This window comes from Saccopteryx leptura, chromosome 3 (assembly GCF_036850995.1).
Source record: "Saccopteryx leptura isolate mSacLep1 chromosome 3, mSacLep1_pri_phased_curated, whole genome shotgun sequence".
NCBI classification, from domain to species: domain Eukaryota; kingdom Metazoa; phylum Chordata; class Mammalia; order Chiroptera; family Emballonuridae; genus Saccopteryx; species Saccopteryx leptura.
Genome location: NC_089505.1, coordinates 168619242 through 168631286, shown reverse-complemented (window position 1 = coordinate 168631286; position 12045 = coordinate 168619242). Strand labels below are relative to the sequence as shown.

The following is a 12045-nucleotide window of genomic DNA, read 5'->3' as shown; positions in this document are numbered from 1 at the left end:
GATCTGGCCCTAGCCAGTTGGCTCAGTGGTGGAGTGTTGGTCTAGCACATGGATGTTCTGGGTTTGATTCCCAGTCAAGGCCCATAGGAAAAGCGACCTACTGCTTTTCCATCCCTTCCCCACTACCTTCTCTCTTTCTCTTCTCCTCCTGCAGCCATGACTCAGTAGGAGCAAATTGACCCTGGGCACTGAGGATGGTTCCATGGCCTTGCCTCAGGCACTAAAATAGTTCTGTTGCTGAGCAATGGAGCAACAGCCCCCAATAAGCAGAGCATCCCTTGCCCCATAGGGGGCTTGCTGAGTGGAGTCTGGTTAGGGTGCATGTGGGAGTCTGTTTCTCTGCCTTCCCCTTCTCACTTAAGAAAAATAAAAATAAAAATGGTGGCAATCTTAGGGAAAGTCCCAGGGCAGGATTTCCATAGAATATTTATCAGCTCCCCAGGTATGTCCTTAAATTTAGGGTTGTGTTCTCCACTGATTGGTTAGTGCCATGGCAGGAGGTTATTAGTCAATGCCGCTGATCCTGAGCTCAGCTGTGGCATCACTTGTCTGATGTTGTTGCTTTTCTGCACCTGGAGCTGAAATACAACTGAGACCTAGATGTATTTGACATGGGTCAGAACCTCATTGTCCTAGGGGCTTAATGCTTAAGGGCTACTCTCCAGACCCCTTGTATACTCCCCCGCTAAAGGGATCTAAAACCACATGACTAGCGATATGCTAGGGGAGGAAAGGTCAGGAGAGGATCCCAACCATACCACCAGCGAAATGAAATCAGGGGGATTAAACCAAATGACCAGCTAAGGGAGGAAGGTCACCATGGAGGTGAGGTCCTTAATTTTCCAAGTTTTGCCCATTGCTAGGCACCTGGGGCTCTCTGCCCTGGTGACTTTCTGTTCCTGGCCTATGAGTCCTTGCTCTGCTCATGCCTAACTGCCTACCACACTAACATATCAGTAATTATAATAAATGTGAATGAGCTGATTTCCTCAATTAAAAGAATTCTGAGACTAGATTTTAAAAAGTGACAAAAATCTAGTTATATGTTATCTATATATTAAAAATAAAATAATATGGAAAGATTAAGAATAAAAAATAAAAAGCTATACTAAGTAAAACAAGTATAGTATTAATATTTAACAGAATAGAATTAAAAGCAATATCATTTGATAGGACAGTTACTTGATTTTCTAATCAACCCTCTTCCCCCTTCCATCTACAGCAGTGAAGACAAGACAGGACAAGAAAGGTCTGGGCCAGATAGGTCAGTGGACAGAGTGTCCTCCTAGCACAATGAGGTCGTGGGTTCTATCCTTGGTTTGGGCACATATTAGAGGCAATAAATGAGTGTACAATTAAGTGGAACAATGAGTTGATGTTTCCTTTTCTCTCTCTCCCACCCCCCAACTCAAATTAATGAAAAAAAAATTTTTTTTCAAGTCAGGTCAAGAAAGCTAATATGGACATATTGGCCAACAGGTCTATAGTACCTAATAAATGTCTAAACAACTTCCATGTATTTTATCCTGTGTAGATAATTTCCTTATGATTTGTTCCTTTGTTCACTGCATAATCCCTCCTGAATTTATTATACTCATTCCCACAATGCCACAGATAATTAGACATGTCATTTTTCTGTTTATTGCTCCTTTTTTGTCTGCTTTCCCAAATATACTCATGGTGTATATATTCCCTTGAACTACCTGACATCACATTTCTAGATCCTTTATATAATCTTGCTATATTTTCCTTTTCCAATGTAATAAATTTCTCTCTTGATTAATACAACTCCACATGAAAAATGAGTAATAATTCCCCTTGAATAACATAATTAGCAAATTCTACTTAATATACAACTTAGTGCCTAGGAAACAAATCATTTTTATTCATTTATAATTCACATTAAACAATCATAAGATTTGACCATGTATCTTAAGCATCAAGTTAAATCACAATAAATATCATAAAGCACATCTCTAATTACAATCCAATAAAATTAGAAATTAACAATAAAAAATGACTTTTTACAAAACTACTTTAAAAATAAAATACTACTTCAAAAATTTAAAACCTAAATAATTGTTAAAAAGGAAATTAAAACTAAAATTATTAACTGTTTAGAAAGAATACAAAGATTTAGACAATCTATAGAACAATGTCAAAGTGTCACTTCCTAGAAAATCTGTAGTGTTAAATATTTTATAGAAAAATGAATAAATGGAGCTAATGTACAATTAAAAAGAAGTAGAAGGAATAAAAGACAAAATCAGAAATTAATGAAATAGAAAATAATAGAAAGCAAATGATAAGAAAACAAAATAAATAGAACAATTAAACCTGGTCAATAGATTTAAAAAATGGCTTAAAAAGATTAAAATAGAGAAACCTTGCAGATCTAATTAAGGAAAAGATGACACAAATAATATTAGAAACTAGAAAAGACTCATGATATATTCAGAGGAAATTTTAACTTATTAGAAAACAAAACTTTATGTCATAAAAACTAAGAAGCAAAGTAAAATGAACGATATCTCAGGAACATATAAATTAATAAAAAATTGATTCAATAAAAGTTAGAAAACCTATAAAGACGAACATAAATGAAATTGTAGAGAAACCCAACTTTCAGATCTAGTGACTGTGGTGAACTAAAAGGGGTTGCTACCTCTCTATCCTGAATCCAAATCTGATTTTACAAATAATTGAGCAAATGGTTGATGAATCCCAGAACCTAACCCAAAAGTGTCAGAAAGCCCTTAGTGTGAAACACGGGAAACTTGACCACTAAAAATAGTAATAAGACAAGGATGTTTGCTTGCTCTCTGAAACTAGAGAACAGTATACTAAAGGTGTCATGTACAAGTTAAGGAAAACAAAGTTAAAACTATTAGAAATCAAAAGAATAACTATTAGAAATCACTCTTTACAGGTAAAATAATTGTGTCTAGGAAAATCTAGCAAAACAGAACCGCTAGTACTGTTTTAAAAAGTTCAGCGAGATAGCCAGATAAAACCATCAAAATTAAAAAACCAGGCTCTCTAGCTGGGTGGCTCAGTAGATAAAGCATCACATTGGCACATAGAAGAAGCACTCAATGAGTATACAACTTCCTCTCTCTCAAATCAATGAAAATTTTTTTTAAAAAAATTAGAAAGCCAATAACATTCTTATATACCATCAATGAATGATCATAAAATGCAATGCTATTCTATGTAAAAAAGGACTCTGTTCATGCTACTGAACAACATAAAATACCAATATACCTATCAAAAAATATAAAACCTAAAAAATTAAATATAAAATATCACAGAAAGACATAAAGATCTGAATAGATGGAGAGAAACGCAATATTCCTAGGTAGAAATTATTTAAAAATTGTAAGAAGAATTCTTCCCCAAACTGATCTATAAAAAAATTCAACAGGACTTTTTATAGACCTTGATGAACTGATCTGAAAGTTCATAAGGATCTAAAGTTTATAATGATCATAGGCAGAAAACTGCAGGAATAGCCCAAAACATTTTTTACAGAACAATAAGGAGGGATTTGCCTTACCAGATAACAAAAATGCAATACAAGTAAAACAATGTGGTATTGTCACAGCAACAAAATAAATAGACTAACTAAATTATTCATTAACACTTCTGACTATCTTTGGGGAACAAAATATACTGCTCACAAAAATTAGGGGATCAGAGAACATGCAGATACTCCAGTACTTTCAGTCTTTTGTATAGTGCATTTTCACCAATGAAATAAAAGTTGGTTTTGCATCTCATTTGTGTAACAGAACAACTTTCTTTGACTTGTCCTTTGCTTTTCTGATTTTCTTGTTTAATAAAAAAAAAAATTAAATGCTTCTTTTTTTATCACTTCATATTCATTTTGAAATATCCCCTAATTTTTGTGAGCAGTGTAAATTAACGTCTTTACTCATACCATACAGAAAAATTACTTCAGATGCATTATAAAAAGCTTACAGGAAATTAAAAAATGATTTTTAAAGTATTAGAAGAAATGATGGGGAAAGTCCAATGATCCTAGGATACATGGCAGAGACTGCTTTCTTACCAGCATGTATTATCTTTCTTTCTTAATAACAGAATCCCAGTTTTAATCTAGGTACACATCACTAAGACATTTTCTAGTCTCCCTTGCACATAGGAATTAGAAGCAAAAGTGATTCTGGGACTTCCAAGAAGTCTACAGAAAAGAAAAAAAATATTAAAATGTAATGGCTGAAGCTCTAGCAGTCATCTTGAACAATGAGGTTACCTTGAAATAAAAGTCATGCATGAAATGGCAGGACAGAAAGATAGGAACTCGAGTACTTAACAACATGAAGCCACCATTTCTACCTTGGATTACCTACTTTGAGTTATCCATTCTGTGAAAGCGAAGTAGCCTATCTTGTTTAAACTATTGTTAATTCATTTTGTTGCTGTTTGATGTATTTGAAGCTATTCTAAGAAATACAGAATATAAAAGACCTTCCAAACAAGAAAATCCTAGAAATCATAAGGAAGAGGCTAGCATATATGATTTTATAGCAATTTAAAACTTCTATATAAAACCAAGTACAATAACATGTATATTCCCTAATAATTTAATTCTATATGCTAAACCAAACACTCAGCATAGCATATCATTGCATTTCTGAATGCAAACTGAACAACTAAGTCATATTCCTTTCTGTATAAAACCAAATACTGTATGTATATTTTAAAATTTTAAAGTAAATTTAAAATTTTTTGGCAGAAGTTCAAAGACACAAAACATGTATTTGGAGGACATATGAAAATAGTCCTTTTTACACTGAGGATGGGAACTGTCAGAGAAGCCTTTTCCAAGGCAATCTGGCATTACACACTAAATCTTTTCATGTATATACTCTTTTAACCAGAAATCCTTGAAAAATATGGTGTAAATACAAGAAAGTTCATTTCAGCACCATTTATACTAGCAAAGGGCAAGAATTTAAGGGATAAAAAATTTATGGGGATTAACATCTGAAATTCAGCAAAGTAACAGCAATATGAGGGAGACTAAAAAGTGGTAACTGTTAGCCATCATCACCCACCAAAAGACTGAACATCTTGGATTTAGAAAGACCCCATACTGCCCTGGCCGGTTTTCTCAGTGGACAGAGCATCAGCCAGATATTCCAAGTTGGCTTTCTGGTCAGGACACACATGAGAAGCAACCATTTGCTTCTCTTCCCTTCCCTCTTCCCCTTCTCTCTCTCTTCCCTTCCAGTAGCCGGTAGCTCAATTGGTTTGAGAGTAGGTCTCAGGTGTTGAGGATAGCTTGGCTGATTCTAGCATCAGACCCAGACGGGGGTTGCTGCGTGGATCCTGGTCGGGGTGCATGAGGGAGTCTATCTCCCCTCCTCTCACTTGAAAAAAAAAAAAAAAAAAAGGAAACAAGAAACCAAGAAAGACCAGACACACATTCTCTCTCCTTGGCCATGTTCAAGTAGATGCATAAAGGTGGGAAACAATAATGGAGAACAAATATGCATAAAAGCAATTATAAAACCATCAATTTTAAGTTTTAAATCAATCAAAAGAGTGCATGATCCAATTTAATGCAAGATAAAAGAAAACATGAAAGTTGCAAATAGAGAATTCTCAAGAAGATGTTTGTAGAAAACATGTTGATTTGACTCAACAGTTGATGCAACAGAATACATGTATCAGAAAGAAACATTGAATCAAGAGATCTTAGGTGTAGTGCTAGCTCAGTCTCCAGTAGAGCAACATAACCTTGAGCAAGTCACAACTTCTCTGGGCAGCACTTACTTCATTTGTAAAATAAGAGGATTAGGCTACAATGACCTCTGAGGAATTGGAATTTCTAGAGAAATACAGCTAAGAAACAGAACATTAACTTCTGTTGTCCAAGCTACTGACTGGGATTACAAATTGTATACAACAGTGAGAAGTTTGCTTCTGAGACATCAGGTGTTTGGGGGATAAAATTCAATGAGATGTCAGGAAGTATCCAGAGAAAGAGTGACCTCTAGCTAGGGAAGAAAAAATTATTTGGCTGATTTGACAACATAAAAAAATCTTTTTACTTGCAATTGCACCCACTAATTCAAAAGGCTTAACACTAAGATCTAAATACTCAGAAAACAAAGCATCTGGCATAGCATATCATTGAATTTATGATTGCAAACTGTGTAAAAGGCACTACAAATTACAATGTAACCTGTTTACTCTTCCAATTACTTCTCCTCTATATAAATTTCCCATTCCTGGCAGAATATTCATCCCACTGTCACATATGCATTTCTTTTCCCATGCTTTTGCTTTTACTATTTGTCTCTCCAAGAATGCTACTATCATTCAAAAGACATTTATTACATCTGTTTTCATGCTGTCCATTACTTCTACGTGTATAGTTCTCATTCAAGTTAACTTGAGAGCTCCTGATGAAAAGCATATTTTCTTTCTTCCATCTATCTTGCCTCAACAGAATACACTCTCAATAAATATTTGTTGATTTTTAAAAATCACAACCATTTATTTTAATTAGTTTGAATTTTTATAAATTAATTTTACATCTATATTCTGACTCATTTTTAATGAAACTATGTTCTCTTCTATATTAAGAAAAATTTTAAATAAAATTTAAAACTATAAAAAACCTTTATAAATAGAAATCATAAACAGGTAGTCAGTATTTTAAGACATTTAACAATTATCTTTACCAATTTACTTTCATTTCCATTGTTTTAATTTTTCCTTCCATTGGAAATCTGCAAATAAAAACACAAGGAAAAATTTCTATTATTATTACTTATTTTAACTAAATAAAATCTTTTAAAAATTATTTAAAATATATTTTATTTCTGTACCTGATAGTTACTCGATTTGGATTTTTGTTCAAAGCATTCAGAGTTTTCTTTTCATTTATCCTCAATTGTACATCTAGAAATTCATTGCAGCTGGCTATCATTTTGACCTATAAAATTTCAGCATTTGTCCAATTAATTATGTCCATTCTTCTTTCCTCACATCCACTTTCTCTGTATTTGTTTTTCATGTTGCCTTGAGATATCATGCTTTTATCATTTGGCATAACAGAGTTAAAATTTTGCTTTATACATTTTGTTCTTTAAGGACTCATTCATTCATTCACTCATTCACTTACTAACAATTGTTTACAAAGACTTGTTATATGCCAGGCATTGTGCTAGATACTAAGACTAAGACTGTAAAGATTAATAACAAAATGAAATTTTTAATATGTAGCTCTTGATACTACTATTATATTATTAATCACCCTTTTATAGTTTGCAAATTATTATTTCTACAGAGGCTAACATTTTAATGGAAAGAATGCTTTAAATATTGTAGATCTGCCAGATGACTTTGAGCAAAGTATTCTGTGTGCTTTGGTTACTCGTATCTGTAGAATGAAACTAACACCTATCCTAATTCTCCTACATGTGTACTGAACTCAAAATCAAATGAATTAATGTTAATATTAAGAGTTTTTCTACTCTTGATTTCTTCTTAGTTAAAAATAATTTTACATGTAAATAAAGCCTACTTTTCACCAATTTTTATGCAATTTTTATTATAATAATCTTACAAAATAGTCAACTTAGCTATTTCAAATAAAAATAAATGGTTTAAATTTAAGAATAAATATAAGTATTTTGTCCCACAGTCATGTCCCCAGTAAAAGGAGAAAGCACCAATACAGGTACCAGGTACCAACAACATGACTATGGTTCTATCCACTGCTGTAGCTACAAAGTTGCTGCCACTGTTGATATCTTAGTATAACCTGTTTTTACTGCCATTTTCTCTGAACAATTCTTTTTTTCCTGTCTATCACCAACACTCTATTTCTACTGTTATTGTTATACTGTTGCAAAAGGTTCAGGGGAGAGTTGCAAGTATATGGCACATGTGTCCTTCATTGTCCCTCACTCATGCAGACTTTCCTAATATATCATGCCATATCATCTCAGATCTTTCTCAACATATTACACCTGGTAGCCACTACCAATGTCACTGACATTATCAGTGAAGTTGAAAGGTAGTTACCAGTCCTACTTTGGGTATGTATATAAATTTTTTTAGCCCTGATACAGAGATACAATTGAAAATATATTCTAAGGAGTAATGCATATCTCATAATCAAGTATATATAAGGAGAAAACATAAGCACTATTAGAAATGCTTTCTTTGGGGCTCATTCATTCTTAAATCACATGAGATATACAAATTAGTTGTTTCCCCATTATTATTTTTACACTATATCATTATGTATTTCTTTTCTAGTGAAAATTAATTTACCAGATCCAATAAAGTTTCTTTTCCACTGATTGTCCAAAATTTCTTCACTGTTTCAAATGTAATATAATACCAAGCCATCAACCTTCCTGTCTCTATAGGGAAAAAAGGAAAAATATTTACTTCATCAACTGAACAACTTGCTTTTTCATGAGTTTAACAATAATTTTTTTTAACATTTATTCTTTGCCCATTAATGACATCAGGGACAAAAGACAAAAAATCTAGAAGATGCAGTCTCTGAACTTATAGGTTGGTTAGAGGATAATCAGACACAAAATAAATGAACTAGAGAACTAAGTCCAGTTGATAATATTTAAATATATAAACTTAAATACAGAGGAAATTAAACCTAAGAAAATGGTCAGTGTGAGATGGCTTACTAGAGATAATGGGTCTTGAGCAGGATTTAAAAGTTAACTAATATGTCTTGGTAGAAAAGAAAGAAAGCCACTACAACCTCAGGTAAAATCAAGACTTATCAAAAAAGTAAGGTTAAAAAGACTGTCACTAGAGATATATGGCTTGATCATATGCAGGTTACTTTAGCAGTTTCTTAATGTAACATAGGAATAATACACACACATATATCATATGTACATTGTAATTAAAGGTAATAATACATATACAGTATTTAGCACAGTGTCTAACATGACACGTTGCTACTTTCATTATCAAAACATGATAAATGGTAGACTACAGAAGCCCTGAAAGAGCCTTGAAATGCTGTTAAAAGACTTTACATTTTAGATTTGATTTGTAAAATAAGAGAACCACTTAAAATTCTTGAGCAATATTTTAATTAAATTGGAGTTTGAATACAGTGTGTCCGTAAAGTCATGGTGCACTTTTGACCGGTCACACAAAAGCAACAAAAGAGAATAGAAATGTGAAATCTGCACCAAATAAAAGGAAAACCCTCCTAGTTTCTGTAGGATGATGTGGCAGCATGTGTGCATGCGCAGATGATGATGTAACACCGTGTATATAGCGGAGCAGCCCACGGCCATGCCAGTCGAGATGTGGATGGTACAGAGGAAAATTCAGTGTGTTCTGTGGCTCGCTAAATTCAAATCCGTGACCAAAGTGCAACGTGAATATCAGCGCGTTTATAACGAAGTGCCACCACATAGGAATAACAGTACCCTGGGATAAGCAGTTGAAGGAAACTGGCAGTTTGGTGGAGAAACCTCGTTCTGGTAGGCCATCAGTCAGTGATGAGTCTGTAGAGGCTATACGGGATAGCTACCTATGGATCCCTAAAAAATCTAGACGTAAAGACACATGCAGCCCCATGTTCATTGCAGCATTGTTCACAGTGGCCAGGACATGGAAACAACCAAAAAGCCCATCAATTGATGACTGGATAAAGAAGATGTGGCACATATACACTATGGAATACTACTCAGCCATAAGAAATGATGACATCGGATCATTTACAGCAAAATGGTGGGATCTTGATAACATTATACGAAGTGAAATAAGTAAATCAGAAAAAACCAGGAACTGCATTATTCCATATGTAGGTGGGACATAAAAGTGAAACTAAGAGACATTGATAAGAGTGTGGTGGTTACGGGGGGAGGGGGGAAAGGGAGAGGGAAAGGGGGAGGGGGAGGGGCACAAAGAAAACTAGATAGAAGGTGACAGAGGACAATCTGACTTTGGGTGATGGGTATGCAACATAATTGAAAGACAAGATAACCTGGACTTGTTGATCTTTGAATATATGTAACCTGATTTATTGATGTCGCCCCATTAAAAAAATAAAATTATAATTAAAAAAAAAAAATCTGTGCGTGAGCCCACATTGAACTGCACTGAATAGGTATGAAACTGGGAGAGTTTTCCTTTTATTTGGTGCAGATTTCACATTTCTATTGTTTTTTGTTGCTTTCCTGTGACAGGTCAAAAGGGCACCATGACTTTACAGACACACTGTATAATTTGAAATAGAACACTGAATTGGTTGGGGGTAGGGTGGTGGATAGAAGAAGGGAAAGTAATTGATGAAAAGGTTACTGGTTTTAATGATAAATTGTCAAAAACATTACAAAAGCCTTCCAGACTTGTGAAACAGAAAACAGCTAGGAAGAGAAAAATAGCATACTGCTTCTCTAGGAAAGGGTTAACATTTATAAATATACTACAGGTTTTGCTAAAGAAGGGGAGAATTTGGCATTCATTACACTTAGATATTCCATGGTACAGAAGATAGAATAAGAATCAGGAATAGAGAAATAGCAAGGCCAGCTTAAAAGCCATGTTCTCAATTAGGAGCCTGGTGAATATATTCAGCAAAAATGTGAGTAATTCCATGGTTCATAAAATGGAGCTTCTGAGAGCAGTGTGTGAAATATCTAGAATATGGTTATCAAGATAACTAATGCATTAAATTTTAGGATATATTTAAAGATGCTCTTCTTATTCTAAGTGTTTATAAATTAATATAGGCTATTTCTCTACTAGAGAAAATGAAAGGTTTTGGTAAAAGACTTGATACTTGCTGATTTTTTAGTGAGAATGAAGGTTTCTTAGGTAAGGTATAAAAATAGAAAGGGAGCCATGAAGAAAGTAGAAGGAATGGAAGAAATCTTTAAAAATTCCTGACCAGGCGGGGGTGCAGTAGATAGTGTATCGAACTAGGACGCAGAGGACTCAGGTTCAAAACCCCAAGGTTGCCGGCTTGAGTGCAGGCTCATCCAGTTTGAGCGCAGGCTCAATAGCTTGAGTGCGGGGTCACTGGCTTGAGCATGAGATCATAGACGTGACCCCCTGGTTGCTGGCTTAAGCCCAAAGGTAGCTGGCTTGAAGCCCAAGGTTGCTAGCTTGAGCCCAAGGTCGCTGGCTCAAGCAAGGGGTCGCTTGGTCTGCTGTAGCCCCCTGGTCAAGGCACATATGAGAAATTAATCATGAACTAAGGAACCGCAACAAAGAATTGATGTTTCTCATATCTCTCCCTTCTTGTCTATCTGTCCCTCTCTGTCCCTTTGTCTCTCCCTCTGTCTCTGTCATAAAAAAATATGCAAGTGAAGAGAAGAAATAAGCAACTTGCTATCAATATAGCCATTGAATGATGAATAATCTCAGTTACAAATTCAGGATATTTCAAAGTAAAAGTTATACAGTTGGGGGTTGGCAGTAGAGTAAGAAGTCACCAGAATGCACCTCTCACATATCCTACTGCAACAAGTGTCTCTGACTGATGGCCCTAGCTACTATGTTCGGAATTTATCATCATGTTCATACCAAGATCACACTTCTCAAAGTTGCTCCAAACTAATGACTGAGTATGGCAGGAATACTGAGGTAGGCCTATAAAACAAGGTACTCCACCGATGGGCAATTTTGACTTGCAGACTCCCTTTAGCTTTGCCAAATGGTTTTAGGACTGCAAAGTCTCCTCCTTTCTTTCATTACTTATCTCTCTCCTTCCTATAAAGGTTTGATCTGCAACCCAGTTTATTAACTTTTCAAGCATCTTGCAGTGTAGCTGCAAGATTAATCCTTCGAAGACTTGGCCTTTTGAGTCCTCCTCTTATACACATTACCAGGTAGAATAAAAACTTCAACAAGAACATAAGCATACAAACAAAAATACCTAGATACCTGAGTATTATGATAAAAAATTTAAAAACCAAAAGCTGTAGGAAGTAGAATTAAAACATAAAGGCTAGGAATTTAAATACAAAAAGTAAATACTGAACAAGATAGAAAATATTAGTAATATGT

At 34.5% G+C, this 12045-nt stretch overlaps 1 protein-coding gene across 1 annotated transcript in view; it reads right to left on the bottom strand.

The window, feature by feature from the left end:
- The window catches only part of HFM1 (helicase for meiosis 1), a 130684-nt gene that overhangs the window by 57690 nt on the left and 60949 nt on the right, over positions 1 to 12045 (bottom strand). The window contains exons 20-22 of the mRNA XM_066372671.1: positions 8317 to 8408; positions 6864 to 6970; positions 6717 to 6764 (exon numbers count right to left, since the gene is read on the bottom strand). Coding sequence (XP_066228768.1) covers positions 6717 to 6764; positions 6864 to 6970; positions 8317 to 8408 — 247 coding nt within the window. The remainder of the gene's footprint in view (positions 1 to 6716; positions 6765 to 6863; positions 6971 to 8316; positions 8409 to 12045) is intronic.